General features: G+C 52.6%; 1 protein-coding gene across 5 annotated transcripts in view; it reads right to left on the bottom strand.

The window, feature by feature from the left end:
- LOC111847425 (nuclear factor 1 C-type-like) overlaps positions 1–19,630 on the bottom strand; it is a 68,193-nt gene that overhangs the window by 9,866 nt on the left and 38,697 nt on the right. For 3 of the 5 annotated variants that reach the window (XM_072704060.1, XM_072704059.1, XM_072704058.1), the window contains exons 3-10: positions 14,629–14,700; positions 13,082–13,156; positions 11,463–11,586; positions 10,807–10,931; positions 8,619–8,729; positions 7,051–7,235; positions 5,461–5,620; positions 3,990–4,075 (exon numbers count right to left, since the gene is read on the bottom strand). In XM_072704060.1, coding sequence (XP_072560161.1) covers positions 3,990–4,075; positions 5,461–5,620; positions 7,051–7,235; positions 8,619–8,729; positions 10,807–10,931; positions 11,463–11,586; positions 13,082–13,156; positions 14,629–14,700 — 938 coding nt within the window. The remainder of the gene's footprint in view (positions 1–3,989; positions 4,076–5,460; positions 5,621–7,050; positions 7,236–8,618; positions 8,730–10,806; positions 10,932–11,462; positions 11,587–13,081; positions 13,157–14,628; positions 14,701–19,630) is intronic. The other 2 variants (XM_072704062.1, XM_072704061.1) reach the window with 2 other exon arrangements.

Here is a 19,630-nt window from a genome sequence, read left to right as displayed (position 1 = left end):
AAAATCACACAGCCGACTCCGGGACTCGAACCAGCAACCTTCCGATCACAGGCACAATGTCTGAAGCCACAGGGCCACACCCCTCTCCAGGGGGCAGGTCAGGCTGTAAATCAGGGGTGTCTATCACCTCTGGGGGGAGTCGATAGAGCAGCTGATGGGTGGTCTGTAGGTCTGTAGGGCATTTCATAAATTGGAGAGATGCTGGTGTTTCAGGTAGGTCTACATCAACAAAAATAAATACGACTCCCACCCCACTTCAAGTGAAAAATACTGAGGGAGGACCCCCCCGCAGAGAGGGGAATATGAATGCGGTCCAGCTCCTTACTTCTTAGGTACTAATGTGATCACACAGTGGTGGTGGGGGTCCCTGGCTCTGCTTTCATCTCAGTGTCTCGGCTGTAAATAATGAACCACCATCCTTCCCAGATATTTATCCCGACACCCCCCCTCCCCCCCAACCCCCCACCGGCCGATGCAGGACTTGTCTTCTCCCCCAAAAAAACCTCAGAACATTTAGCCCAGTCTGCTGGAAGAGCGGGAAAAAACATCAGCCATTAAAAATAAGGGAGGTATAAAAGCGACGTGAGATCACAGCAGGAATCGATCAAAGCCGTTTAAAAACACGTTCTAATAGGATCCTGGCTTCGTCTTGCTGCGCCCTGTTCCTAAAATTTAACGGAACGAGGTTTCTTCAAATCCCGGCCATTTCCCTCCCATTCCGATCTTTTTTCCCCATCGAGGTTTAAACTATTTTAACAGCTCCCCCCCACTACCCAAGCAGACCGCAGAACTGGACGCTTTTCCACTGATCTCGTAAAATGGCGAGGTGGTAGTGGGAAAGGGGGGGGGTGGGTGGGAGTGAGCTTACTTCTCATTACGACAGGGAGCGAAAAACCAGAAGTCTCCAGCTTCAGGCTCCGCCCCCCCAACCCAACCAATCCTCTTTGGGACCCGGTGTGACGTCTCGCACCCAGGACGGCGGGACGGACCTGGGGACCACACGGCAGCATGTGGATCGAGGAGGATGACCCAGCGGGCGGGAGCCGGCTCTGCTTACACTAACTTACGGGACGGGCAGATCCCCCACGCAAACGATCTGGGAGTATTCCCGGGATAACGTACAGCCTCAGGAGGCTACCAACACGTTAGTACGTGATTTTATTGGAAATACGGTGTGATATAAGGTGTACATCGTACAGGCTTGTATATTCTGACTGGGACCTGCCGTTGATGATTCATAAGTGTTTAGGACCAGACCGAGTACATCTCCCATCATACCACCACCAGGGGGAGCCACTACCCCCACTCATTCTGGGGAGGCTGCCTGACAAACCTTTCCACATCAAGGGTTATCAATGCTGTTCCGGCCATGAGCCTCCCACAGAGAGCTTTGATCGCACGTCCGGACTGGGCCCCCTTCCCGGTCGCCCAGGCAGACGCACATCCAGGTAAGCAGTTGGCACGGACATGCGGTTTTGAGACAGATGCTGGCCGGGCCTGTCGCTCTCTGCTTGCCACTCCCGTCGCGCCATAAGTATTTTGGTCATTTCCGTAAACATCTACAGACACAGTGTCCAACTACTCCGAAAAAATAGACAGCAATATATGAAATTTGGCTGGTTATCCGGGTTCAAATCTGTCCCGTGAAGAAAAATCATTCATCCCAGCAGGTGGCAGGCTGGCACACGTCCTGCTCTCCAGCTGCCCGGGCTGGCATTTACGCTGGGGGCGAGTTCGGGGGGCGAGGCGGTTCAGCATGACGCATCGTTCCACATCAAGGACAGAAAGATTTAGCCGAGAACAAAAACCGAAGGACCTCAAATGGTATTAATGACAGCTTTATGCTTGAACGTCATGGCATGGATAACTGTCACATTTATTTATTGCTTTTATCCTGTGAAAGGCATTGACGTCTCTGGTTCCGCATACCAGCCCGCACACATGTATTTTGGAGAAATTCTGCGGAATCGGGTAATCCTGGACACAGGTCAACGTGGCCGAGGGCTAATACCAAGCCCACACTCTGCCAAAGAGCTGGAACTAATTAATGACATGTCATTCTTTGGCAGCCGCTAGAAAGGAGTCCACGCAAGTAAGAAAAAACCTCTGGAAAGCCGCTGGCGGTTAATGCGAAAACCCTTCGTTGACGTAGCCTCTCTTAACGAGCTTGGTAATTTGCGGCTCGCTTTGCCAGCTGCCCCGGTTCCCCCCAAAGCGACCTCGTGGCCAGTCGTCCCATCATGTGGATCGATTCGCTGTGCCGCCCGCTTCCCACAGATCTACCAGTCACCTGATCTGCGTCCAGACATCGGCATGGTAGCTGCAGAACTGCTCTGGGCTACGTAACACCCCCCGAGAGCCCCCGGATGCCGTCCCTGACCACGGTGCTCGCCAAAGCCGGGTTCTGTTTATAACTCCAGTAAAGGAGTTCCTTGTCTTGATATTGTGTAAGAGTCTCGGTTTTGATGAGGAGGGGGCAGGTCAGAAACACAGCCTGCGGGATGATGATGAGGGATTTTGCGGCGTAAACGTCTCTGTACAACTTGGCTGGCTCAATAAAGGCCCGGGCTGAAGAGCAGAAAGTGCGGCCGAACTGGGCCGAGCACTGGGACCAGCTGCTCCATCCATCTCCTCACTGAGGGCTCGCTGCACCACCTGTAACATATATTTACTGGTATCTTCACCTTTACGTGCTCCAGTGCCGAGTTCCGTCCGTTAGGCTCAGACAACCGTCTCCAGTTATCGGGGCGGTCCACCCCCCCGAAATGTCGCCAAAGCTGGAGAAGGAGTGTTTGTCGTCCCGAGGACTTCCTGCAGCTTCCCAGGCTGACCGACCTTTCAATCGGACCCCCCCCCCCTCCGTCATTTTCTTCCCTTTTTATAACCTCCCCCACTTCCACTTGCTCAAGTAACAGGCCTGTCCTGCAATTACATCATGTCTGGTTTCCCCTGGCAACCAGACAGCCACGGACATCAGCGCCACAGGCCACGCCCGGGATGAGCCCTCTGGGTCTCCGTCTCCTCTTTCCTGAGTAGCTCCCGGGGTAAAGAGATCCAGCAGCAGTTTGACATCGCCGAGAGTTTCCTGTGACTCGGCGCTCATCTCTTGGCTTCGACGTGACTCGATGTGAGCGCGCGCTCCCATAAGCGGAGACGCCGGTCTCAGTTTCCCTCTGAAATCGCAGAATTCCCTACAACAGCCTCTTCCTGACCCTGAGCCTTGGCACTGTGATGGCTCTGCCCTGGTCTACAGAGACAACCTGTCTCAACTCTGCAGGCCAACACCAGACAGCAAGTCAAAGACAGCATGAAACCTTGGGTAGAGTCCATGCCAAGGCAGCCCCAAGGCTCTGGAGTGAGCTTCTGGGTAGGATCGATGGCATCTGGGCAGCACTGTGTCTCAGGTTACGATTCCAGTACAACTAACAAGACGTTCATAACATTGAGCGGCAGGTTGAAGAATGTTGGACCTTAAATATGACATGTTCTCTGAATTCCTACAGTATATCAACTGATAAATAGCACAGAATATAGAGGGTTGAGTCATTTGTTTAGGGTCAGGCCGCTAAGCAACAGTGGTGTTTCAGGAGAGCATGTGCGTGCAAGAGTCTGAAAGAGGGATGCAGGCCAAACACAGCAAGGTGGGTCCTACAGACCATCGAACACACACACACACACGCACACACGCACACAGACACATACACACACACAGGTTTGTAATTATATCTTTGTGGGGACTATCCATTCATCCCTATGGGAAAAACTCAAATCATAACATGACGACCTTAACACCTACCCAGCCCTAACCTTAACCTTTAGTAACCAAACAAAATACGATACTTTTGACATTTTATGCTTTTTTGACCGCATTCACAGATCTTTGTGGGGACCGAAAAATGGTCCCCACATTGTCAAAAAAAAAAACTGGTCCCCACAAAGTAATATAAACCTAATCCACACACACACACACCAATCCAGACATTTCTTACTTGTGCCTGATAGAGTCCACCAGAGTCCCGAGCTCCGATACCTACAAAGGAACGGTTGGAAGGGGGCGTCCCGGGGGCTGAGTAGGCTGTGATGAAGGGAGAGATCGAAAGACAGAAAGAGAGAGAGACAGAGAGCGAGAGCATAAACACCCACACGTCAAACCTGCATGACAGTCCAGCTGCAGTTCGGCCAGGATGACACTATGCTAGTGGATACCATCCAGCTTCCTCATCATTTAATCACCCGCACCCTCCCTCGGCCCGTTTCCCTTGACGGAACCGGGCTCCTTTTCCGACAAGGCCGGCTCTGCTTTGTGTCCGGGGCCCCCAGGCGCCCCTGCCGGGCCTCTCCGTCGGCAAGCTTCGGCGTCAAAAACAAAAAGCGCTCTTCTTCTGTCCGGTCGGGATGTGCCCGGCTTTCTGAGGTACTGCAGCGAGAGGGTAACGAGTCCAAAAAGACTAACTAGCGCCGGTTACTGAAGAGCAGGGGCCTGGAATTAATCAAGCAGCTGTCTGGAAAGAAGCAGCCCCCCCATCCGGGACAGGTCGCCCGTGCCAAGCGGCCAATCAGCTTTTGCTTTTCAAGGCCGATGTTCCCGGGGATTTGTTATCATGGATAATTAAGAGCGTCTGGATCAAAGGCCCATATCAGACACTCGTCTCAACCGAATCGGGGTGGGGGGGGTGGTGTTTTTAGAATCACAGAGCCGCCTGCCAGGTCCGGAAGCCCCACGGCCGAAGGGACTCTAGAATCACGTTAGCACAGAGCTTTGTCACGTTGTCATGGTGACCCAGGAACGTGTCGAATGTTGATCGGTGGGGATAGCAGAGCCGGGTAATTAAGGGAACATACATCAGGCACGTTTCACGGTGCACTGTTTCACTGGTTCCACTCGCAATTAGCAGGGTAACGTGATCTTTACATCTGCCAGTGGTCACCATCTCCCCCCAGCCTTTCATTCAGTGAGAGTGACTCCTGGAGGGTAGGGGTCCCCTGGCCATGGCTGGTTCTTCTCTGGGATAATTAGGAGACCCTCTCTGCGCACCCCTCCCTCATTTCCTCACCTTTCCACTTCCTGTGGGGAGCACCATCACCCAGACTGGGATGTAGCGGACTTATGGATAAGTGAGATATGACAAAAGCTGGCAAAAAAACAGACAGGAAAACCACCGTGGAGAACTGTGCTGCCCCCTGTGGGTCACTCTTGGCACCTGCCTACCGCCAAACCTCCAGCCCCGCCCTGCCCTGACTTGTCACCCTTTGCCAATTTTGAGCCAACCACAATCGTCGTGATGCCTGCCCCCCCCCCCCGCCGACCGTCACTGTACCCCCCCTATCCACGGTCAAACCGCCGCGTTGGAAGGTCCAAGTGGACAGATCACCCCCCGCCCATCGCGCCTCTGCCCCCGGCACGGGGCCGTTAGTAGCTGGGAGTGTTTAAGGGCCATGGTGGGGATCGGGCGCACTTACTGGGTGACGTGGGAGAAGTGGCCCCTCCCTCCGAGGTGGTGGATGCGGGTTTGGAGTCGGGTGGCAGCGTCAGGCGGGGCATGGCGGGGTGCGGCGGGGGGGCCAGCATCTGCGAAGAGATGTAGTGGCTGGGCACCTTCACCTGGCCGCTACCGTTCAACTGCAAACCAAGAGAGAGCACAGTTCAGCTGGGGCACGCCCTCTCTCTCTCTCTCTCTCTCTCTCTCTCTATCTATCGCTTTTTATCTTTCCTCCCCGTAAGCGACGCTGCGGGGGGTCAGAGCGTCCACTGGCCCTTTGGCCTGGGCCCCTTTTTTATATATTTTTCACACCCCCCCCCCTCATCATTTTGGCTTTAGACAGCCATGATGTTTTGGGGGGTGACAGTTTAGGGTAGGGGGGCAGGGTTGTTGGGGGATCTCGATCACCCCCCCGCAGAACAGGGTGATGGACGGATGTGTCCCTTGGATACCGTGGGAAAAAAACCCCACTCCTTTAATTGGGAAGACATGGAGAAATGCTATCCAGTGCTGGGGGTCAACGGGGGCAACATTCGCAGTGAGGTATCACCCCCCACCAACTCGGCCCCACATCTCTGGGGCTCCTTGCAGACTCACACGGTCATTGCGGTTTTTTGGGACAGTTATCCATGACGAAGAGGACCCAGTACCCATGCCCAGTGCGCGTGACATTGCTGCCATAGAGACGGTACCCGCGAGTGGCCGGTCGCTACCATCCACCCTTCATCAGCACCACCCTCCCCTCGACAGCAGCTGGCCAGCTTACAAGAATCACATTCAAGCCCGATTGTACACGGCAGGCTGGGCTGATAAGGTCAATGTCACCCTGCACTGTGACAACTGTCACCGATGGTTCACTGCAAGATGTTCAGGCCATAATCTCGGCGCACATGTAAGCACGTACTACTCTGTGTTCAGCTCACTTCTATCCCTTCAGGTGAAACAGCCAGCGGAGCCCCCTCCAAAAAGACCATGAGATGCATTGACTCTCCGTGCACTCGACCCCCCCCCACCGCCCCCCCGCCCCAGGGGAAAACATGCCACGCTGGGTCACTTGCTAGCACACCCAGAAAATCCAGTGCGACCTTGTGCTCAGGTAGCCATACCAACCACAATGAAACAAAATACATAAATGGGTCATGTGACCAGAAATGAGGTCACATGGCACAAAAGAACATTCCAATGTAACAACAGAAGACATCAATGACGCGATAAGCTAGAATTAAAATGTTAAAGAAATTAAAAGCCAAGAATGTTGTAGTTACATCACAGCACAGTGTTATGCTTTGATTAGGAGAATGTTTATTGTAGTGATTCAATGCAGGTTAGGGGAAGTTAAATAACTGAAGAACCTCTGGTCAACTCCCAGCTCAATTATGGTTGGCTCAAAACTGTGCTTGGTAGTAGTCAGGGCAGAACAGTCATGGAGGACAACGGAGTTATTATGACAACCAATAGACCCTCCACTGAGCCGGGGGCGGGGGTTAGCAACACGCAGTACCACTCCTCACAGCCAGGGGGCAGCAGAAAGCACTCGTTCGCACGCACGCTCACTTACTCCCTCACTCACCGGGCCGGGCTGCTGGCTGGAGGGGTCGCAGGCCAGGGACACCAGGTCCTTGAGCGGGTCCTGTGAGCTGAGGTGCGGCGGGTAGCGGATGGCCGTGTGTGGGAAGTAAGTGGAGGCGGCCTGGGGGAGGATGGGGTTCGTAGGGAAGTGCAAAGACGAGGAGGGATGAGGACTCCTGGAGATGCCTGCAGGGATGGTGGTTGAAGAGGGACACACAGAGCAGGTCCTTTACCATAATAATTACATAACATAACAGCAGTACTAGTTAACTCTTTAGGCGACAGGCCAGCCTAAGGTGCCAACTTCAGAGTCAATTTCACTTTGTGCCAGATGGGGGCGCCAACGGTGAACCTTGCCTAAAGCACCACTTGGACTTTGACCAGTACTGGTAATGGACAGGATAAAGGCTGTATCACAAATACATGGAAAATGACTGCCGTTCTGATCATTATTACGTCTAATAAAGCTAAAAAAAAGGCACAAGATGGACAGCTGTAACACAGCAGGCCTACGAACCGACGCTGTGGAATCAGACGGACGGCATCCCAGTACTGGCTGCACATGGGGGGAACATGCGACCAAATGAAGGCGTGAAGGCTGCCATATCCCTGCTCCGCCTCCAGCGGGTCGCCGTTAGCATTTAGCCGCACAAGCACGGAGGTAGCGAGGCTCCTGCTCAAGGGCTGCCCCAAATCGAACGCCGTCTGGTCACAGGGAGGCGTCCCGCTAGCTGCCCGCCTTCTGTTAGCACACCCGGGACAGCGCTGTCATTAGTCACCGTCACTTCTGTGTTATTGTTTACGCGTCGTTAGTTGCTTGGCTGCGGGGAAGTCCGGGATTTTACCGAAGCGGCCTTGCACGCGGACGGCCGCGGCACAGCGAAGCGGCAGCTGCCTGGACCTGCCCTGGGGTCCTACACGACTTCACCTGTAACAGGACACCTTGAACCGCACCCATCCTCTCGGCGAGACAGATGACATGACAGGCATAGCTGCGGGAACTGTCACTGCGTTATCGTTACATTGTTGCGCAGGTGGTGTCTGTCTCCCCAGGGCCTGCTGCGAGAGGCCTTCTCCTGGCAGTCACTGCTTCCGATTTTGCCCTTTCTGAGGTTACTATGTCACTGGGGTTACTGTCTGTCTCAGATTTTATCTTACCGCAACCTCAATCCAGTGAAGTCCAGCACTGGAAGCTGGAAGGGAGCAAAAATGTGGACTGTCTGTGGGAGCCCGAGAACTGAGTTGGAAAACACTGCCTTAAGGTAAAACAGCTTGCCGTTTTTTTTCTCCCTTTGGGGCTTCATCTTATTTTTCATGTTATTAATACCACGGTTTGACACTTTCTTGCTCCTTGGTCCCGTCTGCTAATTGCAAAATGCTTCACGAACCGGACAGGAAGTGACCTCACCCGCTGGTTTCTGGACACAAGAGGGACTGCTAGGTGACAGGAAATAGAGAACAATGAAGCAGAAATGCAATGTGAGCACTGTGGCTCTGGAGACCCACAGCTGCCCGCCAGACCTCTTGGGGGCGCTGGTGAGCGTGCATGGGCCGGCAACAGAGACTCACCACTGTGGACCGCGATGACCGGCCGATGGTGTTGCGTGAAGCTGAGCCGCGGGGAGCTGTCCTGGGGGGAGGGGCTGTCCATCTCTGTTTTCTTTACTGTGGGAGACATCCCTGGAGGTGGGGGGGGGGGGGGGGGAGGGACAGGGGAGAGCATGTAGCATGTTACTTCGTGCTCCTCCTCACTGCTCCCTCTGCTGCCAGACGGCGACCTTCATTCTCTATTCATGTATGAACGACATATAAATATGTATCTGAAGTTACTTACTCTGACATTATTTGACACTAGCTGTCGACTGAGAATTTTGCATTCCTTGGTCTTGCCAAATATGTGTGCACACTGAACGACATTATGTTGTTCTGCATTAAAAATGTACCCCCCTCGCCCCAAATCAAAGCAATAGCATAACATACCATCATACAGCACGGGTAATAATGCTAACTGCACTGCTCGCATATGACCACCAGGGGGCTGGGGTCAACGGCGTACAGAGAAGACACTGATGGCACTGCAGAAGGCACGGGGACCTTATTCTTAACCCAGTCCTCGGGGACCCCAAGACAGACCACATTTTTGCTCCCTCCCAGCTCCCAACACATCTGTACCAGGTATTCGGTGTTCCTGATTGGCTGAGAGCAGGGGGGAGCAAAAATGTGACCTGCCCGGGGGGTCCCTGCGGACTGGCTTGAGAAACACTGCTTAATTTCCTTCGTGTAGCAGGCTGAACGAGTGCGGTGCTGCACAGGTTAACGCAGCGTTAAAGGCAGACCCGTTCTGCTTAGCCTGAGGCTCGGGCCGTGGGCCACATCGGCTGCGTTTCCACGCCGCGTTCGAATGCTAATGCGAGACCCTGTGCAGCGACTCTCTGGCCCTCGTGCCGCCGTTTCTCGGAGCGAAACCCCTGGACACTCAGCTGAAAACCTCGTTAAGGAGGAGCTCATTACGGCCGTCTAGACAGGAAGAGAGCCAAGCGTGAGGTGGGCACAGCGAGACTCCTGCAGGGGCTGCGGGACCGGGGCGGGGGGGGGGCAGCTCCGGGTTTGGGGTCCCGCCCCTGCACCCCCCGCAATCCTGCTGAAGGGGGTGACATCTTCCCTGCAAAGCACTGTCTGTCTTTATGATGTCAGCTTTGGTGGCTGACATTCTAACTGTTTGCCTGTGAACCCCCCCCCTCCCTACCATGGGTTAAACTCTCCATCCTGCACCCCCCGCCCCCTACACTCTATGGCTGCCTCAATCTCATTAGCTTTCCTGCCACCAAACAATCTCATTACCAAGCTGCACTCGTGTACTGTATCCGCCCCCCCCCCCCCCAACCCCCAAGTCTCCTGGAGACCCAGTCGATGCTCACCGCGCCTGGAGGGATGGCAGAGGAGGTTACACACGACCCGTCCATAGAGCGCTGCCAAAATGCGCGGCTGCATCGCACTAACGCCTACCGAGGCAACGGCCGCAGGAAAACTCGGTGTAAAAGTCCCCTAAATGCCCCCTAAATTTACCGCTATGCCCTGGGAGCTTAATTTTCAGTTTGAGTTTCTTCTGAGGAAAAAAAACGAAGCTTCATAAATGAATTAGGACCCCAGGTTCAATTTAAGCAATGAGTTTCCAAGCCAAACACCCGTATTGGTTTTTTATAACGTCTCCTGAAATCCTATTTGAAGATACAGGGGGAAATTAAAGTGAAATTTAAGCTTGATAAACGCTGCTATTGTGCACCGACTGACTCCCTCGGAAATCTACTGATACCAGAAAAACACAATAAATCAGAAATGACAAGACTGAAATTTTCCAGATTTACTGTATGGAATACAGCCTGAGGCCTTTTGTGTTCTGGGTAACAGGGGCTGTGCAGAGAGCGGTGAACAACTCAAATACCAAAAGAAGCCTTGCAGGGGTGCAGAGACGCTGCTCACAATAGGTATTCCTGGAAGGTCCGAATGACGAACGCGGTTCTGTAAAAGCCGCACCCCAGTTTACGAGCATCACGGCTGCATCCTGCTACCAGAGGAAAAACCAGCCTTTCGTGATTTTTAACAAACAGCTTCCCTGTTTAACCCTGGCCTGTGCGAGTCGTCCTACGACACAGGGACCACATTACTCAGCCGTTTGGCATTATAAACAAGCATTATTGGGGAATTGCATTGTGGGTAGCGGTCAAACCACAGCAGCCCTGGGCGGTGGCATGCTCACCTCCTTCCATCTCCTCCTGCCAGTTTCGGGAGCTGCTGGTGGGGGAGCTGGGCGAGGCATAGTACTCCCCCCCGGGGCTGGTGTCTATGTCGTCATCCATGGACCCTGACTTGTGCCTCTTGCTCCTGTATTTGAGGGAGAGGGGATGTTAAAGGGGTGGGCTGATGCAAAACGTATGAGGGGGCATTGCATATAATCACATAGTGACATAGTGTCACTCTTAAAGGGACAGGGACACTATTAAAAGATGTTGGAGAATTGTTGGCGGGTGGCCACTATGTTGGCTTGTTGCATGTGTTGGAGCATGCTGGCTTTGTGGTCACAGTATAGGTGCACAGAGAGAAAGGGTTGTGTCACGTTCGGTAGAAAAGACAATAATGTCAAATCGCCTGATTTGTTGCATTACAAATTCAGTCCACAGAATGACTTGTGGTAACACCAGACATTTATATGGCTAGGAATTGCCACTTAAATTCATTTTAGGGGGCCAGCAGCCCAACAGCAGTCTCACACCTTGGGCCCCAATACCATTCTGATAACCCTGCTGCAGATTACATCGTTAACCGAGACAGATTTCACTGACACATCAGAGTGCCTTGTGTCATGTGACTGCTGCTGTGTGATGGGGTGGGGGTGGGGGGAGGGGCTGTACCTACCCGCTGGAAGAGGTGCTGGGGAGGGTCCTCCTCATACCTATACCCGTGGGGTTGAGGTCATAGGCCAGGTGTCCCTGCAGCTCCCCGAGGGAGAAGTTGGGGCCAGCGCTTGTGACCACAGGAGCTGGAGAGGAGAGGCAACACATGGAGGTGAGGAGGAGGACAGGAGGGCAGGAGGGCAGCAGGACAGGGGGGTCAGGTGGACAAGGGGTCCTTAACCATAAATAACCAAACAAAGTTTTTTGATTGCCGTCACAGACTTTTATAAAGCTGAGTTTCCCCTTGTGGGGACTGAAAAATCACCTCAACAACATCAAAATAACAGGTTTTTATCAGAATGTGGGGAAATCTGGTCCCCATAATGCAATATATACAGAGCACATACACACACACAGGAACCGCTGCTTGATTTCATTGCCATCCTAAACATGCAAAACATGTTTACTTTGCATTTTGTTTCACTGGAACTTCCTGGTGTGTGTCTGTCTGTCTGTGTGTGTGTGTCTGTCTGTCTGTGTGTGTGTGTCTGTGTGTGTGTCTGTGTGTCTGTCTGTGTGTGTGTGTGCGTCTGTCTGTGTGTGTGTGTCTGTCTGTGTGTGTGTGTGTGTCTGTGTGTCTGTGTCTGTCTGTGTGTGTGTGTCTGTCTGTGTGTGTGTGCGTCAGTGTGTGTGGCTGCTTCTACGCTGATTCTGGTCAGAGACGCTCGAACCCAAACCGCCGGCTCAGCCGGACTGCCCCCCCCCCCAGGCCCCCCCGGTAGGGAGGCCTGAACAATGACTGCCTTGTCAGCGCAGGTACAGTTAATTCCTGGTGAGAAGGTGTCAGGGCAGGCTGGGGCGGGGGGGGGCATCCGTCTTCCCGTCTCCTCTGTGTTTATCATGTCGGCTGGGGCGGGGGGGGGGGGGGGGGGAGGGACAAAGGGAGGATTCATGTGCAGAAATCCCGAGACGTGGGCCCCCGCAGTCACTCTGTGGCCCCCGCCAGTCTGACCGCCGTCTCGCTGTGGGAAGAACCGGTGGACTCTGGTACAGGGCCCGGCGTGGTGGGGAGACCACGGGATGGGGGTGGGCAGGATGCAGGATGCCATGTGACTAACTCAAACCCTTGGGGAGTGCACGGTGTGGGGGATGTCCACACACACACACACACACACACTCTGTGACACAGCTGGCAGACCCTCCTGATTGGCTGATCTATCAGAATGTCAGTGGGGCATTGCTTCAGTCACGGCATGCAGGGGATTGACAGAAAGTGAGTGTGGAAGTAGCGTCTCTGCTTATTTGGTCAATGAAGATACGGGTACCAAAGGTCAAAGGTCAGAGGTCTGTATGGTTGTGGGGGTGTCCGGGGCTGAGCGAGATGTAAAGATGAGAACGTCAGAAAAATCTCAGAATTTGTGTTTTCAGTAAGATAGTGTTTGCTTGACTGTGGTCATCTGTGTGTTTGCCGCACAGTAACAGAGTAACAGTAAACCATCAGCATATAATTCCAGATGACTGTGTGCTTTCTGTAGCCTTACAGCTTTCGTTCCTGTCCCACCCCGTCCCCCACGTCAATCGCTCGCACCGTCACGCCACAGCGAGTGTGAAAGGACTCGCGCATCCAGGCGGCAGCCTTACTTCTGGAAACCTGAACGAGTTCTGTTACGCTGAACACCCCCGATGTGACAAAGCTTTCCTGAAACTCAGGGGCATCTGTGGGAGATAGAGAGGAGGCACTCTTACAACAAGGCAAGGCAAGGAGCAAGCATCACGGAGGTGTCTCACTCCGACCCTGTAGGAGCCGAAATTTCACACCAGACTGCTGTTTAAGGTCTACAGAGCAGGAGGGACACATTAAGGAGGCAGCCGACTTACGTCAGCCAGCCCTGTATCCTTCCACCCTGGTCACATGATGTCTTTCACTTCCTACAGTCTGGATTTGTGTCTGAAATGCCGTCATTAAATGATTGTTTTGTTATTATTGCAGAAATGCTGTTCATACTAAATGCCAGCATTGCGACATTTGCATAACTGTGATTATGTGATTATGCAAATACTGTGTTCCATGTTACACCCTTTTTTGCAATGTTTCATTACAATTTTCAGTCATTTTTATTGCAATATTGCTTTACAATATGCTGAAATTTTGATTAATCTGTCTTGGTATTCTAATAAGATTTACCATCGTCATTATTATTTGTGTAATAACAGTAATTAAAGGTGCACTCCAAGCTATGCAGAAGTGTTCTGCAGCAATGTAACCCCAATGTAAGTCAGGAATCATTTCATTTGTTAATTAAAGGCAAAAAGGGAAGATGCAGAATGTGGCAATGGGTAAAAGGAAGGACTGCCAAGGTGGAGGGATACTGCTGTGGAGGCAAGCGGCCGGGCGGATGGATACTGATGTGGAGGCAAGCGGCCGGGCGGAGGGATACTGATGTGGAGGCAAGCGGCCGGGCGGAGGGATACTGATGTGGAGGCAAGCGGCCGGGCGGAGGGATACTGATGTGGAGGCAAGGGGCCGGGCGGAGTCATACTGCTCAATCTAACCCTGCTTTCTGAGTTTGTTGCTTTGGATAAAAGAATCTACTCTAATGCAGTTTCAGTACAGGAATGCCCATCCAAGTCAAAAACACTAATGTGTCAAAGTTTTGTTAAAAATGTGATTTATTTCCCAGATGTGCCCACAGGGGGCGCTGTCTCCTGTAGGTGCATGCTAACTAGGTCAAACACGGCCTACTTCACTATGCTCCCTTTCTGAGCACGGGAAGTTAATCCGAAACAACTTCCAGTTTATTTCTGCAGTAAAAATGTCCTCAAACATCAATCACGGTACTGGGCTGCGCTGCTGGAGATTCTGGCTTCTGGTTATCGGGAGCTTACTGGAAACTGGCCGAATGGGACTTCAGCACCAGTACCGCAGTGACCCCCCCCCTCCCCCCCCCCTCCCCCCCGGCAATGACAGGCAGCACATCCCTCCTGCTGGCTATTTTCCAGCTACAAGAAATCATCTCCTTCAGTGGGTGGAGCCTAAACATGGGGCAGAGGATTCAGCCTCATGGGATCCAGTAACTAGGGAGAATTGAGTGGCGCCGTTCAGGTGAGGGACTGGGACACCCTGCAGGCTCATGGGCACACCCTGATGAGATCACTGTTGGGGCGGGGGGGACAACAGGATGGTTTACCCATAGTTGCTGCTCTGCTGTCCTCTTGGTCGGAGCCGATAGCTGTGCGAGGACTACTGCTCTGCTCGGACTCTGGGGGTGGGGGGATATAAAGAGAGGGAGGGGGAGGGGGAGAGAGAGAGAGCAAGATGGTGGTCAGTGGTAAGAGCTGTTAGATGGTGTCCCCCCTCCCCCCCCATTGGGAGCGCTATGAATGTCACACTAATCGACCACAGCTAACCCCGTGTATGTCCCTCTGTGCCACCAATTTCTGAATCTCTGCAACGTCGCCATGCACGTCCCGTCACGCACCACAGGCTTTTAACTCGCAGCAAAACATGCAACGCAGCCACACGCATTTCAGGAGAGCGTGTGCCGTACGAGCGTGTTTCGCTGACGCTGCCAGCGGGTATCAAAGCGGGCGGAGGGTGGCACGGCGCTTCGACGACACGCTTCAGCGCCATTCAGTCGTCAAGCCGTTCCCTATATCTCCTGCCGCACCTGGGATTTGCAGATAAAACATGTAAATAAATAAAATGCGGCCCAAAGCCATGTAGCGGCTCTGGAAAACAAAGGGGTTTGCCACGCGGGGCGGCCGGGGTCAGAGGGAGGAAGTCGATTAAATGAGTGGCACAAATAAACAGGGGCTTCCTTTAACTGATACGCAGCTCTGCATGCACAGGACTCCCATTCACCATGGGCCGCCCCATCGAACACAGCACCCCCCCCACCACCCCCAAAGCGGGACGCATGGGTCAAGGCCGTGGCTCTTGCCAAGCCGACGCTCCCTGCATATTCAACCCCCCCCCCAGCTCCTCCTTCCTCTACAGGGTGAGACGTGTCGGAGAATTCCGTTAAAATGTTACCCGTTTGCTACAGGGGCCGAACATCCCACAATAACAGGGAATCGAGTGAAGCAGATGCCGTGTGCTTCGGAAGAGGCTGTGCAGGTACGAGAGGACAAACAGAGTGAAGGGGACTTCCTGTCATCCTTTCTACTCCTATTGTTATTATTATTGTTGTTGTTGTTGTTGTTATTGCTGCTATTGTTGTATATATTCTGTTATGGGAGGATCCTACGCAGCAGTGATGTTCCGCTCAGAGGCAAACGTGGGTGCTTGCCAGCCATTGGTCAAGACCCGTGCCATTCCTCGTCCGCATTCCCGCTGCAATTGCTCCCCCCCCCCCTCCGGAAAGCGGGAAGCTTGGCGGAGCCCCTCCGCCGCACCGCCAGCAGCCTCGGTTTGCCGGAACGGCCTGGGTCGCACGGTAAAATTCACGAGGATGAAATCAGCGTAGGGCGCATTGAGAAACGGGGAGTACGAGAGCTCTCCTACGCGGAGACGCGGCAGATTAGCGAAAGAGGGGAGAGCAGGAGAGGCACCGCGTGACAGTATCATAAAACGCGGAGAGAGCAACATTACGAAAGCAGCCATTTTACAGAGTGGGGGGGCGGCCATTTTGTCGACCGCTTGCGCCATCCAGAAAGTTATTTTCAATATTCTCATTTTTGTATTCTGCTGTTATTATTTACATTTAATATCAGGACACAATGGGTCTGTTTGACTATTTTTGTCCTCTGCTGTGCGTCCTGGATTGAATCTCAGTTTTCCGGCCAGGCTGTGGCAACGTCAAAAGTTTCACCAGGAGGGAAACACATCTGCCTTCCTCAGACTCCCACTCCCTTCTTTCCCCACCTCTTTTTCATTCTGTCTTTCACTCTCGTTCAGTCCATCCAGACAAATCATGTTGCCTCTCATCTCTCGCACCTGGCACATTTAGCTCTCGCCAATCATACATTTCCTCCATTTACTTAAATCAAAAACAAAAGAAAAAAAGTCTCTCCCTTCATCCAACGTTTCATCTCCATCAAACTCTCACTTTACCTAATTCTCCTTCGCTCCCGCTTAAGTAAACAAGTTTACTTCCTGAGTTCCCGTCCCTGTTCATTTATGCGTTTAGTGTAAGACATTTCTGGCCTGTGCTTGCCGGTTGCAACGGCGAAAGTTTTTTTTTCTCTTTTTGGCAGACATTTCATGTGGAGGAGTAGTAAGCACTTGGCAGCCATTTTAGATCGCTCTCTCTCTCGCTCCCCTCGCTCTCTCTCGGATCAGGAATGCACAAAGTACAGCTAACCCTGCATATGGGTGCCAGCTCGCCCCGGTGCCAAGTCCTCCCCCCCCCCATTGACAGACAAAAAAACAGAGGAAGAGTGAGAGGCAGGAGGGTGCCAGAGAGGGAGGGTGGGGGGGCATGTGTGAGGGATGAGCCAGCAAACGGCCGAGTTTGCCGCAAGAACGACCTGCCTGGAATACATTCCAGTAAAGTGTCTCGACGTCTGTTGGCCAAAAACGACACGGGAAGCATTTAAGTTTGAATGGGATACAGTGGCCCCCTCTCCTCATGTAACCTTGGCCTATGATGTCGTTAAGTCACCCCCAACCCCCCATACACACTTTTTGTATTAACTGCATTTGACCTAGAGGAGAGACAACCAGACATTCATACTGTATACTTTCTCTCATTCGATTGTTTCTCCTCAGCACGTGCTTTGAATCCTCTCCTCTCCTAGTGGCTGTAGGCCGAAGCCGCCTACAATAAGAGATTATTCCAAGCGTGCCGATCCTTTCTCGCAAATATTCAGGCCCGGTAATATCTGGACAGAGCTGGTGCCCCGACTGCGCTGCAGGAAATTTATTTCCTTCTATAATTGTCAGTCAGTCGCTGGTATGGCCGGAACTACGACAGGAGAGGGAAGCGGATGAGAAGATACTGGCGTCTTGAGAGCGTAACAGGGAAACAGTGCTGGTACCAGGACCTCTGTGAGAGTCGCCCTCGATTTTCAGCCCTCAGCTTCGCATGTTTCACTGCTGGTTTCGTGTAAAGCCCGTCAGGGAATCGGCGCACTAACCACAAGGCTGAGCTAACTTCACACACCGCCGCCGGCGTCACTCTCTTCAGGAGCTGACTTGGTGTATTTAATGCGGATATGAAAACCAGCGTCCGGCACTTTCCCAGGCTAACCTTAAACGCCGGGTGTCTGCTGACATTCAGACCTCTGAATAAACAGACCATCACCACCCAGTATGAGAAACAACAATCATATCCTGCCGGTTACTCTCCCCAGTGCCTGTCCAGCCACCACAATCTTCACTCCCGCAAGTGTAGCAGTTAATAAATTCAATCTTTTGACTGCATTTCTTTAACCCCCAAGCCATGTATCCCATTCTTTCTGTGTAAACGGTCATATCTGTGTATACAGCAGATTCTGCTGAGATAGCATGCAACAAAAGAGAAAGACACTCTCGGCCTAAGCGCATTATGATAAGATAGCGAAAGAGAAGTCCATTATCCAACCAAACACTAAAGTAGATATGCCATGCTAATATACTCTAAGCTAAGGTGACATATGCTATGCTAAGTCACCCTAAGCTAAAGTGACATATGCTATGCTAAGTCACCCTAAGCTAAAGTGACATATGCTATGCTAAGTCACCCTAAGCTAAAGTGACATATGCTATGCTAAGTCACCCTAAGCTAAGGTGACATATGCTATGCTAAGTCACCCTAAACTAAAGTGACATATGCTATGCTAAGATACTCTATGCTAAGGCAGCATATGCTATGCTGAGATGGACCTGTGTCCTAAGATAGGGGTTTCCAAACTATCGATGACTGTGGAAATTCACAGACAGGTCTCTAGGCGAGCCAGACGCAATGCAAGTTTTCGACTGTTTTTTTACAGATGCCATCCGAGTATGTGAAATGTCAGAGGTCGTAAAAAAAAAAATGCGTGGCTTGAAAATATAACCAAGCCCTCCCCCAGGCCCCTGGTGGAATAGCCGTGTCCTGAGATACCCTCAGCTAAGGTATTCTATGCTAAGATGGAAATGCATACTAAGATTACCTAACAGCTAAGGTATACTATGCTATGCTAAGATGGTAATGCATGCTAAGATCGCCTAACACCTAAGGTACACTATGCTATGCTAAGATGGTAATGCATGCTAAGATCGCCTAACAGCCACATCCAGTGGGCCCTTTTCCACCCCCCCAAGCCCAGTCCTCCTCTATCCACTTCTCAGTTGACTGTGGGTATCCCCCCCACCCTACTGGCTAACGTACATGGCACTGGTCACCATTTAGAAAGGATGTGGAAGCGGAGCCAAACAAGGCCGGAGAGGGTGGTGGTTTATGTTTAGCGATTAATCAAACAGCTGCCGAAAGTAACCTACAGGCAAGCGAACTCCACAGGGAGCCCCCTGATTGGCCCATGGTTCTGACAAGCGCTTAAATTTAGCATGACAAAACTGACTGTAACAGATTTACTAAGAATGAGCTAATTGAGGTAACTGTTAGCACTGCAAGATTTCAGAAGATCTGCACCAATTAAGCAGACAGCAGCGTGTGGGTTTGAAAGTCCCGAACAAGGACTCGGGTATATTTGGACCCAACCGCAGTCCCGAAAGTCCCTGGGGTGGGGGTGGGGCGGGCGGGGGCTGAATCCACTGCAGTACAAAAAAAAAAAAAAAAAAAAGCACAGCATTGAGATTCGATGAAACGGCTCCTTCGCAGGACCGGGGCGGACGCTGCAGGCATCCGGGTAGCCTGCTAAAAAATGTGCTGATCAGAACATCCCGGGGGGGGGGGGGGGCTGCCGTGGTAACCGGTGCACCAGTTTCCTTGGCAATGCAACGACGCAGTGTCCCACATTTGGAGCTGCTATGGGCTGCTGTGGGCGTGGAGGGCCCAGTGATGGTGATGCCGATGCATGGAGTGGAGAGGCCTAGGGACAGAGCGCGGCGTGCCCCCCCCCCCGGCGGGAAGTGCAGCGTGTGCCTGGCTCAGGGGTGGATGTCAGGCACCTGCTGGGAGAGTTCACCCGGACTGTCATACTCCATCTTCCAGGGGAGGGTGGGGAGGGATTCGGGGGGGGAGGGTGAGTTTGACAGTAATTACCCCCCCTCACATGGCTGCCAGCTGTAGCAGGACACACGCATAAGCCGACACATTAACCAGGTGG

This window comes from Paramormyrops kingsleyae, chromosome 21, assembly GCF_048594095.1.
Source record: "Paramormyrops kingsleyae isolate MSU_618 chromosome 21, PKINGS_0.4, whole genome shotgun sequence".
Taxonomy (NCBI): Eukaryota; Metazoa; Chordata; class Actinopteri; order Osteoglossiformes; family Mormyridae; genus Paramormyrops; species Paramormyrops kingsleyae.
This window is presented reverse-complemented; position numbering and strand designations above follow the sequence as displayed.